General features: G+C 46.0%; 1 protein-coding gene across 1 annotated transcript; it reads right to left on the bottom strand.

The window, feature by feature from the left end:
• Positions 1 to 433: 433 nt before the first annotated feature.
• On the bottom strand, positions 434 to 12613 carry LOC311339358 (immunoglobulin-like and fibronectin type III domain-containing protein 1; the record flags this gene model as incomplete). The annotated part of the gene is made up of 24 exons (XM_084464734.1): positions 434 to 490; positions 620 to 946; positions 1559 to 1855; positions 2241 to 2433; positions 2771 to 2856; positions 3063 to 3371; positions 3546 to 3674; positions 3844 to 4020; positions 4152 to 4451; positions 4781 to 5074; positions 5874 to 6015; positions 6710 to 6834; positions 7694 to 7826; positions 7917 to 7999; positions 8297 to 8569; positions 9188 to 9350; positions 9883 to 9996; positions 10327 to 10519; positions 10602 to 10644; positions 10896 to 10910; positions 11015 to 11114; positions 11514 to 11653; positions 12094 to 12216; positions 12604 to 12613. The coding sequence occupies 24 exons, from the start codon at positions 12611 to 12613 to the stop codon at positions 486 to 488; spliced, it is 3774 nt and encodes a 1257-aa protein (XP_084320860.1). The 3' UTR covers positions 434 to 485.
• Between the last annotated feature and the right edge of the window lie 7145 nt (positions 12614 to 19758).

Here is a 19758-nt window from a genome sequence, read left to right as displayed (position 1 = left end):
GAGCTGGGAGCTTCTATTTGTTTTGTTCAATCATGGTTACAGAGTGAATTTTCTCTTGCCTATATGTGGAACATCAATAATATGCTTGTTGGCGGAGCTGTTCGCTTTATAAAACACAGTGCCCTGCGGCAGCAAGCATCTATCATTACGTTACAGACTTTGAGAAGATCCATGAACTGCACAGTGGACAAAAGACATGAAGGAAGTCAGCAAGCAGGTCAATAATTTATTAGAGCAAATACCCCACTAGGCGAGGAGAAGGTGCAAATCCTTTGCTCAATGGCGTGACAGAAGCAAATGTTCCTCTTCTGAACTCAAATACAAGTATACAAATACAGGTATTGTGTTTCGTGAACCACACACACTGAGATGTAGCCTTCACAAAACAATGCAGTGACTTTTCAACTACAGATTCTTAAGGCATGGTGTGTACTTTGTGTCAATTGCCAGGGCATCAGTTCAAATCCAATATACAGATTATGTCTTCACTCTGTAAAACAAGCAAAAAAAACACAGACTCAATCGAGGAATGAATAAACTAAAGTTACATGAAAAACATTCATGCTCATGTCAACCGATTTGTAGTTCTAATGCTGGTACTTGTAGTTCTTTGCCTTACCTCTGACGTTGAGCACCATGGAGCACTCGGCTGTGCCCAGCGGGTTGTCCACCACCACCTTGTACTCCCCGGAGTCCTTGGGCCCCACCTTGAGGATGAGCAGGGTGCACACACCGCGCACGCAGGTGACGTGGTAGTTGGTGTTGGTGTTCAGGCTGACGTTGTTGCGGTACCACGTGACGTGGGGTCGGGGGTCGCCGCTCACGGCGCAGCTCATGTGGCACTCGTAGCCGCGTGGCGTGGTGCGCTGCTTCAGGGGCACGATGAAGGACGGCGAGGCCCGCAGGTCGCGGCTCTTGAACTCCGGCGGGTCCAGTTTGAAAGGCGCTGAATGGGGGGAGGGGGAACGTAAATGGTAAATGGATTGCATTTATACAGTGCTTTTCTACCCAGTGGCCACCAAAAGCACATTACAATACTGCCTCACATATTCATGCAAAATTCACACACCGACGGCGGTGACAGCAACGCAAGGCGACAGCCAGCTCGTCAGGAGTAGGATGAGCCGGGGATCTTACTGGCAACCATCCGGTTACCAGCCAACCCACTCTACCTCCTGAACCACATGCCACCATGACTAAACATACTGTTGAGTCATGTAGTGGACCCCTCTATCCAAACCCACTTAGGTTAGGGAAAAGTTAGAGGTTAGGGAGGACTTGGAGGCGAGGGAGGGGTTGGAGGCTAGGGAGAAGTTGGAGGCTAGTGAGATCTTAGGTTAGGGAGCAGTTGGAGTTTAGGGAGAAGTTGGTGGTTGAAGAGAACTAAGGAAGGCTAAGGAAGAGTTGGAGGTTACGGAGAACTAGAGATGCCTCACCCCGTTTGGTCATAAAGGACCCATATCTACCAAATCACTTTAGATACTAATTTACTTAATTAATAACATGAATGAATGGGACTGGAACAGCATAGTCTGGGCGGTAGAGACGGTTCACTAACCTTTCTCCTGCTTGGTGACCCACGACGGGGACTCGACGGGCGAGGACAGGCCCATGTCGTTCCTGGCGAACACCCTGAAGTAGTACTCCCGCCCAGGCAGGACGTTGGTGATGGTGCAGCGGTGGTTGAACAGGTTCTCTGTCACCGTCCGCCATGTGCGCTTGTACGAGTCCTTCATGGCCACCACGTAACTCAGCCGGTCGTCCCGCTTCTCGTCCGGGGAGGGCACCCAGCAGAGGGTGAGCGTTCCTGGGACGTTCTGCTCCAGCTCCACCGGGCCTGGGGCCTTGGGGTCATCTGGGGCCCGGCGGGTTTGTAAACACACACTTTATCCAAAATGGCTGACTTAATCTGAGTGCCAGGGAGCAGATGTGTAGTGAAGTGATTTGAGTGATACTGCATGCAGCAAAATGCTACGGGGGAGCAAATTGATATTGAACTTTGTCGGGTTGTTGTTGAGATGACCTTGAAAATAGGTTGTGCTCCATAAATGTACTGAGTTATTTAATTCAGTTGTCATCTAACAGTATTTCCGTGTTGACTAGACTAGATAAGATAAAAGGCTGCAGTCATCTAATGTCATCCAATTTAATAAACAAAGCATAACTCCCAACAAAATGCAATGTATTTATATTCTGTCTGAGAAAATGAAACCACATAAAAACAACTTGTAATGACTTACCCGTGACTCTGATCTCCACGTTGAAGGTCTCCTGCCCCACCATGTTCTTGAGCATGATGGTGTAGACGCCCGTGTCCGAGCGCTCGGACATGGGGATGAGGAGCTGGGAACCGTTGTCTGAGTTGGTGATGGTCACGTGTTTTGACACAGGAACACCATCCTTCAGCCAAGTGACTTCAGGCAGTGGGGAAGCCTGTTAATTTAACATGACACCCTGACATTAAAAGACTTTTCACCTTCTAAGCCTCCCAACAATGTGTGTCAAAAGAATATATAATTATATATTTTTAATCCGAAGCTAATTAGGTTAACTTCCCTCTCGTAGACAAAAGGAGGGCATTCACACTTTGACAGATCATTTTAACCATGAATATCATCAAAGTCTCCCCCTCCCTTTATGTAACACCTGACAAGCCTGAATCAAATCCCATTCAGTCACTTCTTTCACAACGTTGCAACACATGTTACATAATACTATTTTAAACAAATTTTTGAACTACATGCAACACCTCTTCCACTGTGTGTCATACCTCAAAGTTGATGTTGACACGAACAGTATTTCCTAATTTCACCACCAGGAAACTTTTCATGTTCTTGTCTTTAAACCTTGGCCGAACTTTTGAATCAATGATATTGTATAATTATTGCATACATATTTAATGAAAATATCAATTTCACAAATGTCATGCAAATTTCACTTTCACAAATGTAAAATGGCAAATTTCAAGTTCGTAAATTTCATTTTCACAAATTTCCTGAAAATTTCATTTTCACAAAATGAAAAATGCCCGCACGTTAGACCTTTATCCTTGCATTGCTCACCCGGCGGCGGCATGGCGATGATGTAGTTATCAAAGCCCTGCGGCTCCCCGTCTCCACCGTAATTGGTGGCGATCACCCTCACCCAGTAGGCGGCCATGGCCTTGAGGCCGAGCACGGTGAAGGAGGTGAGCGACACCGGGTTGTTGTTACACCGGGACCACTCCAGCTCCTCGATGGGCCTGATCTCCACATAGTACCCGTGGGCCTCGTCCGCCACTCCCTCCACCTCCTTGGGTTTGGTCCAAGCCAGAGAAAAGGTGGTGTAATTGGAGGAGGTCAACTTAAGCTCTATGACTTTACCTGGGGGTTCTGCAATTAGAGTGGACATTGTTTTTTAGTTTCCATACACATCATTGCATTTCTTTAGATGATGTTTCAGTGTCCGTTATTTCCTCCTCATACTTCCTCCCCTTTTGTGATCACATTTGGATCAATTTAGAGAATCGTCTGCCCTCCAAGTTTGGGTGAAACAGAAGTACTTACTCATAGGGTCCCTGGCAAAAACAGGTTCACATGGAAGGCTAGGGTCACCGGGGCCAGACAGATTGATGGCAGTCACTCTGAACTGATACCCTGCACCCTCAAATACGTCCTTCACTGCGTATTTGGTACCTAGAATGATATGGAGAGACTGATTAGCTCTCAATTGGAATCATGCTAATGTTATCTTGCAACAATGTTTCAAGTATGTAATGTAACTCTACGTCCCCCACACTCTACGTCCACAGAACTAGACCATTTCAGTACAACCATTAAACAACCCTTATAGGAGTGGAGCCACCTTTGATTGGCCCTCCTGGGTTCACCAGACTCCAGTGATTGCTGCCCGTCTTGCGCTTCTCGAGGTTGTAGCCCACAATGTCACTTCCTCCGGTGTCACAAGGAGGGCACCAGGTCAGGTTGATGCAGTCCTTGAAGGCACTGACTACCTTGGGTGCACTCGGAGATCCAGGGTAACCTGCAGTGAGAAGCTCATCAGAACCTGCTTGTTCTACTCCACAGTAGAACCGATCAACAGGCTTTGATTCACTGGAGATGGTTTAGGATAATACTCGATCGATCCCCGGTAGAAAAGACAGGCAGACTCACGCAGTACTCCGGCGGATATGTCCTCCGTCTCTAGGAACTCGCTGACACCCTCCGAGTTCTTGGCTCTGATCCGGTAGCAGTACCTCCTGCCCGGGTCCACGTCTGAGTCCCGGTAGCTGGGGGTTCCGCCCGGGACCTCCCCCAGACCAGTCCACTTGTTCCGGCCGACCTGCTGGCGTTCCAGGATGTACCCGGTCACAGGACACCCGCCGTCATCCTTGGGGGGTTTCCACTTGAAGGTCACGGAGCCAGAGGAGCACTCCAGGACGTCCACGGGACCCTGGGGCGGGGTGGGCTTGTCTGGGTCATAGGACACACGTCATGTTGGATCGTCAAGGCAAACCAAATTACATATCCTAACGGTTAGCATGGCCACAAGGTCAATATGTTAAACACATCACCTGTTACTTTTCATTATTATTATTGTTGTCGTGGTAAATATGTAAGAATAAATTAATTGGATAGATTCACTTCATTTTAGAAGGATCAAAAAATAGAACTTGTGGTGTTTTGTCGGGAATTGGAGAATTTGCGTTAGGACTGTGGTTAGTTGTACCAACAATAAGCCAACTCACTCAATCTCTTGCTCAACAAGTACAATAAGCCTCCTCACTCATTCTCTGACTCACCAAGGACAATCAGCTTGGAGATGCCCTCTATGGTACCAAAGGCGTTCTTGATTTTGATTTTGACCTCTCCCCCATCCTTCCTCTGGCACTTGGTGAGTCTCAGCTGGCTGCCCGTGGAGGAGGTCTCTATCCGGACGGTGAGACCGGGCAGGAGCTCTTCATCCTCCTTGTACCACTGGACGGTCATGGGGTCTCCTCCTGAGAAGGGGAGCTTCCATTCGGCCGTCTCCCCCACCCGCACGATGACGGGTTTGGAGAACCTCCCCAATGCGTCCAGGTCGATCATGGGGGGGTCTGTAATGTGAGGAAATCATCCTTTAAGCAACAGGCATGTGTAAAATATTCATGATATAGGCTCTCTAGACTTTGAGTCTGGCTGAAGCAATTTGCTGAACTTAAAAACAATCTCAAACTGCCAACATTGAGTTATGATTCAATAAGGTATCCTGTATGTTTTCCTCAGACATCTTCCATTCACCTCAAATAAACACACTTGTATGCTCTATCTAGGTATGTTACTGGTTTACTGTCTCAGACATTATGGTATTGATACCATACTGATTATCATTTACTGTAGTCGACTGAAGATTCGACTGCATAGGGAAAGTTTCACGAGCAAGAATATATCGGGCAAGAAGGATGAAACTGCTCGATAGAAAACTCTAAACAATAGAACAGAAAAAGCCTGAGCTACCGATCATGCCAATGAGGGCTCAGTCTTTATGCTTACTTGTTCTTTCTGCACCTGGTTAGATCTCACTGTGGATGCATACAGTCTAACAGTCTAGCAGCAGTCAACTAATAGCTGTTTAAAAACCATGATAATGAATCCACCCATCCATTCAGCAGACTATACTCTGCTGTAAAAACAACAACTCTTTATTCTGCTCTGTAAACAAAAGGAGTTTGAGATTAATTCAAGGCTTCATCTTTCTTGTCTGTTGTGTGAAATGGGGGCTAAATGTCACAAATTAAAAATAAAGACAGATGAGGGGAAACTTTCAGACGGGGTTGGGCGATCAGTCATCGTTAACGATGGGCGGTGTGCTCTGACGGAGAGGGCCGAGCCACGCGTTTAATGTCACGTCTTTACCTTCGACGCTCAGCATGGCTTCTGATTTGCGTCCTTCCGCTTCGAAGCGGTACACGGCTCCGTCATCGTTGGAGCAGCAGTCGATGATCAGCCGGTGGCAGGCGCCGTCGTGAACTATCCTCACCCCGTCGCCGTCCGTCAGCTGGAATATCAAAACAGCGCCGGTGTTTGTGTAGAAGAGGATAGGAGTCAACTGTACTTTACTTCCTTAAAGAGCCAGTGAACCTAAAACCACATTCATTTTGGTTTTAAATGTTCTCATTTGTGATCGTCAACAGTTATCAATGCTATTTTGTCACTGTTACTGAAATAAGGCCCTCGTTTAGTGAAAAAAGGGGTGAAATCTACTGTGAAAGGTGCAATCTACTGAACGCAGCGTTCTTTTTGTGACGTCAGACTGCCTTTCCCACGGTAGTCTGATGTCACGACCTAGGGGCAGCAGCGGCGCGGTTTGTGTGGACGTGTGGAGCTCTGTCCAGGCAGCAGTACACTGCAGTGTCTGCGAGAAAGTTGAAACATTTATAGTACATATACATTCTCCTTTCTCCTTGTTTTCAGATTTACGTTTCAACCTTTTTTTTTTTTTTTTCATTTCTTTACAAGTACCCCCTGCAGTCCAAAGTAGCCTACCCCTATGGGAACACGTACCCCCATTTGAGAACCACTGAGCTAGACTAGACTATCCTAGCCCCACAGCGGGTCTAGCCGGGTCTAGCGGGTCTAGAAGCTACATGGTAGGCAGTAGAGGTGTGTGTGTGGGGTGGGGGGGGGGGGGGGGGGGGTACTGCAGGCCCAGGCTTGACTCTGGTGCACAACACACCAGACTCTACACTCACCAGCTTCCCGTTCTTGTACCAGCAGCCCTTGGCCGTGTCACTGCTCAGCTTACAGGACAGCTCGGCCCGCTCACCCACATTGGCCGCCGTGTCCGTCAGTCCAGAAACAAACCGAACTCCGGGATCTGCCGACCGACAGCGAAGAGTTAATGGACCGCAAACTGAACTTTATTCTGTTTATTCAAACTGTTTATTCACAAAGCCTCAGAGGTAAAATATTCATGTTTTCCGCCCAGGTACACACTGCTACACTTTGATCAATCGAGTGTTTGGTTAGGCGTGATTGATTCGTTTTCTAGCATTGGATGGCAAACGGCTGCAGGTGAAAACGAACAATGGAAAGCTCTTCAGCCGTGACGGGAGTAAATAAGGGATGACAACGCTTGACAACGTTTGACATGCTCTTTGTCCAGCCACAAGATTACTAGCCAGGCTTCTTTGTGGTATCTGTCTCCCCCCAGTGGTAGACCTGCAGCACTGCAGCAGGTATCCTTAATTAAATAACTTTCTTTTGGTTTAGTATTTTGTATGCCTTTGAGTGGAATCTTTTGTATGCATTTCACGGGTCGTGGTGACCTTTCATTCATTCAAAAATAAACAACCTTTAAAAAATGATATATTAATGTCCAATTGGTTGACATTTGATTTGAAAACTACATTGAATTTGAAATTCAAATGGAGGTCTAAACCATAACCATGTCCCAACATGCAACACGGGGATAAACTCTTCGCCATATGAAACATGAGGCAGCTCAACATCTGCCCGCTGGCCATGCCACTGATTGGCCCTTCCATAATCACATTATCATACATAGTGCTCACCGTAGCGCGCAATATTCAATGTAGCTAAGATACAGTGTATACGCAATGACACTTGACGTCTGAATGTCCTGTCTTACACATATGAATAATTTTTGAGTTGTGTATTCACATGCATGATCATGTAACTTTCGTACTGTACTGTACCAGGAACCGAAGGCCTACCTTTCTTTATTTCCTCTCCACCACCCTTTCCGTCTCCATCTGTTCCATCTCCTTGACCTTCTTTTCCATCTCCATCATTTCCCTTGCCGCCTGAGCCATCTCCTCCATCACCTCCATCTCCTCCATCCCCTCCATCCCCTCCATCTACTCCATCTCCTCCATTTCCTCCATCTCCTCCATCTCCTCCATCACCTCCAGCCCCACTTCCTGTGTCAGCCTCCACCTTGGGGCTGGCCACCTCCTTCACGGCCTTCTTCTTGGCTCCCAGGTCCCCCTGATCTCCTCCTTTGCCTGCGTTGGGGTCAGCTGGAGCACACATGGGGGCACACGGGACACGTGGTCATTCTGGTTCCTGAGCTTAGCTTACATCCACCTTCATGACGTCGGGTTTCCACCTAGATTCAGTATTAAAAGTTGCATAACTATACATATTCTATTTTTAAGTGCCAGGACATACAACATACAATAGCTGTGTTGGGGTTAAGGGGGGAGGCTATGCAGGGTCTAGGACAGGTGAACTCTGAACAAGTGAGTCTTGAGAAATGTAACTTTTATTTCGTGGCATCACAGACACAGTATGAGTAGCTACGGCGGCGGCGGTACCCTCCACGGTGAGCGAGGCGCTGCTTCTCATGATGCCGGCGATGGCGAAGTAGACGCCCGCGTCCGCCATGGCGCATCCCTTCACCCTCAGCGTGTGCGTCAGCTTGTCCTCCGACACGGTGACGTCGTACTTGTCGTCGTGCCGTAGCGAGGTGTCCTGCGTCGACCACGTGATGAAGTTCATCGGCACCGTCAGCACGCACTGGAAGACGGCGTCCTCCTTCTCCGTGGCCTTGGTGTTCTTCAGCTTGGAGTTGAAGTCCACGTCGGGCACTAGATGTGGAGGAGGAGGACAGCCGATGGGATTGGTCAGTCCATGGTCTCCATGGTTTCTGAGATCTGTGACTAGAGATGTTACCATTTTTTCCCTTCCCGATACCGATTCTGATTCCTGAACTTGAATATCGGCCGATACCAAGTATATACCGATGCAGCATCTAGCATTGTACATACTAACAGCACTTGTTCTGATTGAAGGGATTACACCGGCGCTTATGATGACAGCAATGTACAAACTTGACAGTTTTGTTATTCAGGACTACATCATTTAGAATCTATAAAAAAATCATATACAATCTTTAATTATAATAATACATTTGTATTCTTGCAGGTAAGCGTGAGCATCCATGTTTTTCCATAGCTCGAACACACGTAGTTCGGAGGAGATGTTTCTCATTCAGACTTTCCCCCTCCGACTGTTAATGAACGCAGCATAACACCGCACTTGTTTGTGTTCTTTGCTGTGTAGTAGATTAACTAAATTAAGTCATGTGATGGTATCGCATCGGCGCATAGACAGGAATTTCCGATATGGGTATCCGTATCAGAACAACTCTGGCCAGGACATACATGCTGTTTATCTTCAACCAATGGATACCAGCTGCACGTTACCTCTGAAATCAGTGCTGAGCACGTTGGCCTCTCCCACATCCACCTGGTAGAACCCAGCATCATCTACCTGGGGGTCACTGATGCTGAACACATACTTTGTCCCGGTGACTTCCAGCCGTGGCTTTGATGTCTCATCCATGCCATAAGGGACCATCATCCCGTCCTGTGAAAGGGGGTTAAAGAAAGCCAGGAAACTTCCAGTGTTATCTGGCACATAATACAATAGTAAAAGGGTCCTTTCCAAGATCCATGGCTTGAATTGAATAGCCCCCAAGAGGGCAGGAAACAACTCCCTTAATTCGCTAGGAAGAAATCCTGAGAAGGAACGCAGATAAGGGGAGCCCTCCTTCCAGGGATGATCAGGGGTTCAATGGGTGCCATAACTTACATACATACATACATACATACATACATACATACATACATACATACATACATACATACATACATACATACATACATACATACATACATACATACATACATACATACATACACACACACACACACACACACACACACACACACACACACACACACACACACACACACACACACACACACACACACACACACACACACACACACACAAAACATTTTAAATTGGTGATGGGGTGCATCCAGGAGAGTCCAGGCATTTAGTTGTATTCACTGTGATAGGCTTGAGAACCTGTTACTGCATCCTTGACACTCACCTTAAACAGCTCTATTTTGCTGTTTGGATCCGACAGTTTCATGTCCAGCTCAAACTCTGCTCTGCCGTTGGGTTTGACCTCAATCTGTTTGACGTTCTCCAGGTTCTCAACCACCTACACCATGGAGGCAGAGTATTGTATAGTATAGTATAAGTATAAATATTATTTGTAATGTAATTTGCTATTCAATAAGGAGCAGACTATCAGAACTCATTACATTTACATCCATGGCATTTAGCAGACGCTTAAAAAAAGCGACTTGTAGTAAGTACATTTTTCAGAAGAAACTCGCCAACTAATCCCCTGCTATGAGATGTTATGGTCGTGTTTCCTTTAGAAATCTGACAGTTGGTGGTTAAAGTTAACCCTCCAGATGACTTGAAAGGCATTTCAATAAGCAATGTAAGACGAAGACACACAGAACGTTTTTCTGATCTCTAATACCTTGGCCTGCTCATCCTCCCTCTCCTTCTTCAGCTGGTTCAGCCTCTTCAGCAGCCAGCGGAAGTCTGTGACGCCAAACTCGAAGCAGATCCGTTCGTAGTCCTTCTTAGGGGCGGACAGAAGCAACTCCAAGAGTTTGGGGTCGATCTCCCCCTCTTTCTGAGGAGGGAGTTGTTTTTTTCTCACTACAACACTGTGGAGGGAGGGTAAAAAATACAGAAGATAAGATGCAGAAATACACAGAAGTACATCTTGGTAATGAGAAGTGGTGTTACGTTTTCTTCAGCATCTTGCGGAAATCTTCCGGGGCCCCGGCCGCTAGAAGAGAAAATAGAAATGTTATAGTAGTAATAATTTACATTAAAGATGTCATTCTGAAGAATACAAACAAGCATATGAGCTTATGCAAACAAGATGATCATAATTTTCATGTGCTGAGGTTATATCTAATTAAGATCAGCTCTCTCTCTCAAAGAGCAAACAAGAGAATGCATACATACAGAACAAGAGAATGCATACATACAGAACCATACCATGAATTACACTTAAATTAATACTTTATTGCTTACCATTTTTCGCTGCACCTGAAATTAAAACAACAAACATTGTTATTTATTAGAACCCAACACCACCTGTTTAATAAAGTAAACATTGAGCGAACGAATAGTGATAAAGTGACAAAGCTAACCTCCGACAACATTCAGTGTCACCGTGACGACCGCCTCTCCGTAGTCGTTGGTTACGATGCACTTGTAGGTGTCTGCTTGGTCCACTTGGACCTTCAGCATCTATTAAACACAACGAATCAACTCAAATTAAGGTCACCGCAGGTAGCAGGTAGGGTGTATAAAGGGATCTCTCTTGGCTCAGCCCCTGCGTGTGTATTTATCTATACTTTACTATAAATGGACTGCATTTATACCGCACTTTTCTAACCATTCTTCAAACATTCTCCCATTCATGCACACATTCATGCACACATTCACGCACCAACGGCGGTGTCAACCATGCAAGGCGACAGCTAGCTCGTCTGGAGCAGTTAGGGTGAGATGCCTTGCTCAGGTACACTTCGACACTCTAGGATGAGCCGGGGATCGAACTAGCAACCTTCCGGTTACCAGCCAACCCGCTGTGCCTCCTGAGCTACACACCACCCCCAAAGAGCAAGCTTCCTCGGTTTCCCTGACCTCCAGGATGTGCTCCTTGCCCCGTGGGTCGTATCGGGTCTTGTACACCGCCGGGTCCAGGACCGGACACTTCACCCGGGTCCAGACCACGGCCGGGGGTGGGGTACCGACCACAATCACCTTGAACACCGCCTTTTTCCCTTCAACAGAAAAACACATTGGTCGGTAAATACGACAACATGGCCGCCCTGGGCTGTAGTTTCTACTAGCCTAGTGTACCCCCTCTTAGATATTTTCACTGGCAAATAATAAAAAAATATATATCAGAAATAATGTGTGTGCGTTCTATTTGGCAGTGTAAACATGAACATTAAAAGTGTGCAAATATTCACAATTGAGTGAGAAACACGGGCCTGTGCTATCTTTTTTGGATTTATTTTTAACATTTTCTGAGTGGCCCCTGCAGTACTCCAAAGTACCCCCATTAACAATAATACACGTACCCCATTTGACAACCACTGGTGTAACTGACTGGGACTAATGGATCATACCCAGTGTGGGTTGTGTCTTCTCACTGTTATTATAGATGACTGCTTTGCCTTTTAGATGAACCACACATGTCCCCCCCCCCTCTTCTTACCCTCCTGAACTTTCAGGGGCATGGGCTTCCTGGAGAAATCGGGGGTGGACTTTCCCAACGGGACGATCTCCACAAACTGGGTGACCGTCGCACCGGGAACCCTGGAGGTCTTTTTGATCGCCACTGTTGAGGATTTAACAGGATAACAAGACAAGAAGGAGTAAACTAGGGACCAATATACATTATCATTATCTTAGATGTGAAAGAAAGTGTGTTAAATGCATCACTGGAAACCTAAACACGGCATTAGAAGTGTTGTTTTGTGTTTATCAGTACACAGACGGACCGTCCGTGTTATTAATCTGACCTTTAACACCTGTGATTTCTAGGAAGTGGTGTTTATACTCCTATTTATTCATTATTTTTCTGGTTGCAGTTTTGCCAACATGACACTAGAGGGCAGTGTTTATTCGCTCATCAGACGGCAAAACCGCTCATGAAGCGATGACATAAGAAGACGGGCAGCAGTCACGTCCATAGATCTTACGGCAGAGTCTAGAACATCATCACTGGCGGCCATCTTGTCACAGGAAAGCTTTCTGGTGGTACCTGAGGTAAGGTCAGTGATCTGCACAAACGCTAATACTTCTCGCTGAAATCTTGGCGGATTTACAAACGGTTTGGTTTCTTACAAACTACTATTTGTAAAGGGAAATCTTGTACCTATTTTAGATTAGATAAAAATGAAGAAGAAGAAGAATTGAAAATTGAGCAAGTTATGGTTATTTAAAAAGTACATGTACCACTACCAACACAATGTTATGGGTGAGCGAGCTAACTGTGGCAAGATGGCCACCAGTGCGGACATTCGACTCCATTGACCAGCAGCGCGGACAAGACATCTAGTGTTCTATATATATCTATGGTCACTGTGGTCTGTCATCAAGCGGAGTGGAAGGCCCTAAAGCTGAGTTCTGCGAGGCTGCTCATTGGCCATCCCAGGCAGCAACTGGGTGCTGAATTCAACCATCAGCCAATTAGAGTGTGTCTTTAGGATCTGCACTGACCAATAGGCTTCCCCCGGTCGGTGTTCTGCCTTTATACAGTCGATATACATAGCTGGTAGGAAAGTTAATCCCCCTCTTGAGTACTCCAGGCCGATTGGGGTTTCTCCACACACGGTGACCCGGGTGACATTTCCCAAATTTAAACCCCAATTTAAAAAGCCATTTGCGCTCTTTTGGTAGTGTCAGCAATAGGGAGGATTGTGGCGCTGAAGGTGTAGCCATCACCGCACGTCTCGGATAATATGAAAATGCTTTGAGGTGTTGGCTAGTAAAGGCCTCATGCGACATCGACAGATGAAGGGCTCCTATTGTTTTTCTGTTGTCCGGTTATCGTAGCTTGTGTGTGATTTGCATTTTGTTTCTATCAAAGTTTGGCTTCGGTAACACCTGCCTTTCCCTTCCGGGGATAAATAAAGCAGTATCTTATCTCGTCATGAGATAATGCAACGTATAAACCTTTTTTTATAAAAAGGTTGTCTGAGAATAATGATCACTGAAAAGGCCAGTTTATACCCTGCTACCTTTTACTCCCCCAGATCCGGAAAGCACAGGTTTGTCTGTGTCTATCAGGCAGGGGGGAAATTGTGTATTGTATAAACAATAACATCAGGTAATACCAAGCTAGCTATTCTGTAATGGCTGTTTTTAAGGCTTGCCCCAAAGCCTTTACTGTTTAGTCCTTAATCTTTCAGAGAAACAATTGTTCTGTTTACTTCCTTGTCATAAATATCATAAATATATGGCATGTTAAGCCTTTTGAAACTGTACCTATATTTGTATAGGGGCTATACAAATATAATTTAATTGAATATAATTTTAGTTTGTCTTTTTTTGTCATTAACAACCTGCTAAAGTGTGGACTAAGGGATTCGAACCCAGGACCTTTTCAGCCAAACACCCTGACCAACAGTCAACCTCTCCTGGTCCTTAGTACTATGCGTCCCAACACCTCTGAGTGTCCCGGGGAGGAAGATGGGCTCATCAGCGGAGGAGCCATCCAGACAGCCACCACAGAGGGAGAGCAGCGACCTTGGACAGCGACCAAACCAGAAGACCCAAGGACAATAGTTATTCAGTCCGGTGGAACCACCCCTCCAGCCTCCTCTTCAGACGACACTAAACCAGAGGAGGACCGCATCTCTGGGGGGGTTCGGGGGGGGACCGTTCCATCTCCTTCTCCTTCTCCTTCAGGTAAGGTCAGCTGCCCACTCCTCTGTTCCCAGAATGCAGATCCATTTCAAACGTCAGTCAGTTTGGCTGCGTGCGCCAGAAATAACTTCACTAAAAAGGACCGCCGGCCATTCCGGAAAAGCGTGACCGATGCCAAAATGTCTGAGCACATCGGCGTTCTGGCGCGCCACGCAAGAACGTCCTCCTCACCCCTTTTAAGAAATGAAACTGTAAATACTGAAATGAGTCACTGGTCGCCAGACCCCCCACCCTCCACCCCCGTCGTTTATCGAGTATTTCTCTTTGAGGCGACGAGGAGACTGGGGAACGAGGCGGGAGCAGACGCCGGCCCCCCCAGCCCCTCAGCCCGACCCCCGTCGCCTCTGCCTCCACCATAGGGGGGGGTGGGTTAATGAAGATTATGATGCAGCATCCCAGCCCTGCGGTCCTCCTCCTCCTCCTCCTCCTCCTCCATCCCCGGTGGGGGGGGGTGCTCATGAAGGATGACAAAGCCTGATCGTAGCGTGAGGGTCTCAGCCTGCCAGGACCTGGGGGTTGGTGTGGGGTGTGAAGGGGGGGGGGGGGGGGGATCCCTGATAGATGACTCAAAGTCACCACGGACGACGGCGTGCCCCAGCTTCACACCGCGGGGCCCTTCCTCAGGAGAGCTGGCAGCAATGTGCCTAACCCCCTGGCGGGTTGAGACAGTGAGGTGACACGCCCCTCCCCCCCCTGCCACCCCCCCACCCCCGGAGGATGAGCTTGCTGCTACACTTAGTGCCCTTCCGGCACCGCGAGGAGGAGACCTGATAACGCCCTCACTTCATAATGTCAATCAACGCCGCTTTATGCTAATCCAACCGGATTGACTTTAGGGTTTAGGAGGGGTGGTGGATTGTTTGAAATTCAAATGTGGGACATGCACTCCTGCATCATCCGGGGTGTTTTATAAAGGAGCATGGACATGTATTGATTGTAAAGCCCATTGATCGTCTGGGGTAAACAGCAGTGGAACAGTGTGAGAGTCCGATGAGTCAGAGCGGGAACTCGACGCTGCTCAAGATGGATTTTTCTGGATTCCGCTCCTCTCCATCATGACGAGTGACTCTCGCGGACAATTTTGTAATTTCTTTTTCTGGCAGTGTTAAATGAGACGATAATCGTCCCTAAAAAAATATTTAGCATTTCTGCTTCGCTAACCGTGCCCTGGGCCCGCTCGCAGAGCGTGGAATTCTGAGATAATTTTATGATTTGGCAAAATGATTTCCCGGAAGCCCAGGAAGACGCATTGTTGATAGTTTTTCATCAGTGCTCCTACTTGAATATTCATCAGCACCCCATCTCTCCAGGGCCTGTACGCTTTGTTTTATCACCAGTAGGCAGGCTGGATGCTCTTCCTGTTATGTTCATTCATTCATTCATGCATTGACGCTGATCTGAATAGTATGGTAGGACAGCACAGAGACGTTTAAAAAGCTCATGTTAAACGAGAACCAGTTAAGGCTGTTAATGTTTACAAGGTCTTTAGTCCATGTGTGGACAGATTTTTATTGTTTCATCCTATAATCAAACTCATAATTATAATGGATTTTTTTGCCAGCATATCCGATAGTTTTTTCACTTCAAATATGTTTACTGTGGCTTTACTAAATTCAAATTGTGGCATTTATTATTTATAATTTTACAGTTTGTAACTTACGGCGCTCATTTTGTTCTGGGTTTTGATCTGCCATCTCTGCAGCGACCTTTGTGTTGGAGTCTGGAAAACAAGATGTGGTCAAGTTCAGAGCCATCAGGTCAACAGAGGTGGTGGGGAACTGGGTTTAGTTATGTATTTATTATGAACGTACACTTAAGTAGATACATAGTCTAACATATGGTACACACACTGACACTTACAGAAACATAAGAACGCAGAACCCCTTTAAATATATATATTTGAAAATATAAATCTTCTAATGTGTCTTATACAATTCATGTGCCTAAGGACCTCAGAATAAGTGCACTCTCTAAAGTGGGAAGTTAAATTCTGGTGAACTTATTACCCTAATGTAAGATGCAAAAAAACCTTATCTGACCCTCCTTTTGTGCAAAACGATCGAAAAAAAACGCTTGAAACCCGGTCCATTCTGTTAAGTGAACATCTATTTCTCGCCATCTCAGAGTTGCCACACAGAATCCCCAAAGAGTTCCCCTAAAATAGCAACATGTGTGAAATACCACACCACTAACACACACACACACAGAGTGCTGACAACCAATTTCACCAGGTTTCCTCTGATGACCTCAATAACCAGCCACTCACTGCCATCTGGCCGTAAATGCTTTTTGAACACCCATTCAAAAGCATTTACTGAATCAGCCAAGCTGTGCTTTGTTTAATCGTGGGCGAGAGGTACAAACAAGACAAGACATCAATCTCAGGACCCAGTTAGGCTCTCCCAGTCCAGTGTGGGGAGGAGAAGGCCAGCTTCATCAGACACCATCTCCAGATGGACATAATGTCATAAATGCCATAAGGCGCCTTGCTTGCTGTGGTTAGTCTTGAGACCTTCTGTATTTATGACATCACTCCCTGGGCATGCCTGGGTGTTGTGGGTGACCCCAGCGGGCTGGGGCTGGGACACCGTAAAGAGAGGAATGTGAAACCCCACCTTTCAGGCCCACTCAGCCTGTGGTGCCAAGTGACTGCGCCAGATATTTAACTGCTCCTGATCCAAACATAGAAGAGGACGGGCCAGTGTGCCGTTGCAGTCCCTCGCCGGAGCCAAGGCGCGTTTCTGTGAAGTTTCCCGGGCGCTACTAAAGTAAATCATCAGGATGCATTTTCAGGAGTGCATTGTGGAAATTCACATGTTCATTGTTGAGTTGGTACAGCTGGTATTTGTCTTTGATAGAAAATTCCTTGTGTTTAGTTGTCTTAGTTATGCATAGCTTTAGTTATGCGTTTAGTAATCTTCTGGCGGGATCGGAAGAATCATGACAAAACGAGGCTCACATCCTAGGGGATGTATCAGGGAACCTCTAAGCTAATGTCAAACACGAGTAGTCAATAATAACCGAAGGCCAGCATTTGTCGTGTTTGTAGCTCATAAAGTGAAAGGCCAAACAAAGAAAGTTGACGTGTTTGACTCACGCCAGGGTAGCTGAAATTTAGGTTGTTTGTCAATCAGTTGAATGATGTCTTGTGGATTGTGTGGGGAAGTCCTCTGTTGGTATTCCTCAACAGGTAGTAGAGTAGGCTAGTTACACACAGTACCTTAACAGGTAACAGGTAGTTAACAGTAGACTAGTTTCAGCGAACAGTTCCTTAACAGGTAGTTAACAGTGGACTAGGTACACAAGAGAACAGAACCTTAACAGGTAGTTAACAGTGGACTAGTTACACAGAGAACAGTACCTTAACAGATAGTTAACAGTGGACTAGTTACACAGAGAACAGTACCTAACCTAGTAGTACAGTGGACTAGTTAACCAGAGAACCGTACCTTAACAGGTAGTACAGGGGACTAGTTAACCAGAGAACAGTACCTTAACAAGTAGTTAACAGTGGACTAGTTACACAGAGAACAGTACCTTAACAGGTAGTTAACAGTGGACTAGTTACACAGAGAACAGTACCTTAACAGGTAGTTAACAGTGGACTAGTTAGACAAGAAGACAGTACTTTTTGGAACACTGTACCTTTGTAACTTTGGAACCTTTCTTCTGACAAATGTACTGTAAGTCGCTTTGGATAAAAGCGTCTACTACACGCCCTGAATGTAAATGGAAAATGGAACTACTGCGAGTATTGGTTTCTCAAGTACAATTTGAGAGAGGGAGATGCATGCAACTCTAAACCATGGCCTTCACTCGTTCTCCTCTCTGCCAGTTTCCACAGAAACACAACAATAATGATGAAAAAATGAAAAAATAACATTATCATGAATAATAATAGTAAATTATACATTTATAACACACACTGTATTGATAGGCATATTTTCGCGGTTAATGTGTTTATTCACTGAATAAGTCATTGATTGGGATGGCTAATCCATGATTTACAGGTGAAACACGTTTAAAGGCTTTTATTAATTCATAAGCTTATTCTAGAAATGACCTGCTGCACATAAATCTAATACACATTGAAGCATCCCACAAAAAAAAGAATAACTCAATTGAAAATACATTTTCCCTTTACACCCATCACACAGGCAGACCAGACATAAATCTGAAGATAATTCAGATATCTTTTCAATCGTACATTGTATATCTAACTTTATTTATAAAGAAATGTATAACAATAAACACCTGCTTTGATAACGGAAATCAACAAATGAATTACCTCCCCAAAAAGGCTCTAAAACAGCATTGACTTACTTTCCAGATGTAAGTCCTTAAGCCCTCGTCCTCAGCCTTCCCTCTGCGTCCTGTCTCTGCTCGGGATGCCCCAGCGAACTCCCCTATTTGTATGGTGATTAAAAGGTGGTTAAATGCGCTTGGTAAAAACCCCATGTATCGCACAGCGCGGATACGTGTGGTGTCCTCACCACATGTATCACTTGGCAGTCACTATACGACGGGGATTACAGCCCGCACACCCTACACCCCTTGTGGTGTCCATTAAAGTATTTCCATGTTTTTGTTGAGATGTATACTCTCATCTCTAGGTGTTAAAATATTACCGGCTAGCATCACCTTACTCCACTCCATACAAGCACGTTCGATTGTAACAACAATTCTTCAACCATTTCCAACAACATTAAAATCGAGTGGAACATGACATCATCTGTGATGATGGAGAGGCACCTCTAATCGTTATAGGAGTCTGGGTGGCCTTCTCTGGGCGCGATGCTCGATTCTTTGCGGTAACGCGATCACGCTAGCAATGACTTTATTGGCCTGTGAAAATCAACATGAGACGTTTTATTTGGTAAAACAATCCCGGTTGATAATACAAGGCCAGGGGTTTAAAATACGGGCCCAGCCTCAAATCCATGCAGACCGTTTGCCATGAATGACTCTCCAAAGCGAATCGGGCATTTCAATGAGTCGGTCACTGGTGTGTTTGATAGGACTTGTATAAAGGAAGAGTGGTTGCATATTGTGTGTTCACCCTTGGTGCCCATTCAATGACACGCTTTGTGGCTTTTCATGGAGGGCTGTGGTATGCCCTCAGAGTTTGAATAGGGGCCGTGCTGCCCTCGTAAATGCCCTCCAAGCTGTTGCATTAAAGTGAGGAGCGCAAAGGGGGCACGCCATGAGAAAAAACATAAACGTGACCTTTGACCCGAGACACAACATACAGGAGGCAGACGTTTTATGGAACGTAAACACCCATGTGAATTATTCCAATATACTCAGCGCTGTCTGTACCTTGTGTCAATCATCATGGTCAGACGGAAGGCTTTCACGGCGATTTGAAGACACGTCCGCAGCTCTGGCCAGATAGCTTAGCGGCGGTCTTCTGGGTGTGCTGGGTTTGTTATGGACCTAACTTTATTTT

The sequence above is a fragment of the Micromesistius poutassou genome, assembly GCF_964030765.1.
Source record: "Micromesistius poutassou genome assembly, chromosome: 2".
In the NCBI taxonomy this organism is placed as follows: domain Eukaryota; kingdom Metazoa; phylum Chordata; class Actinopteri; order Gadiformes; family Gadidae; genus Micromesistius; species Micromesistius poutassou.
The sequence above is the reverse complement of the archived record's forward strand: the minus strand, read 5'-3'. Positions and strand labels throughout refer to the sequence as shown.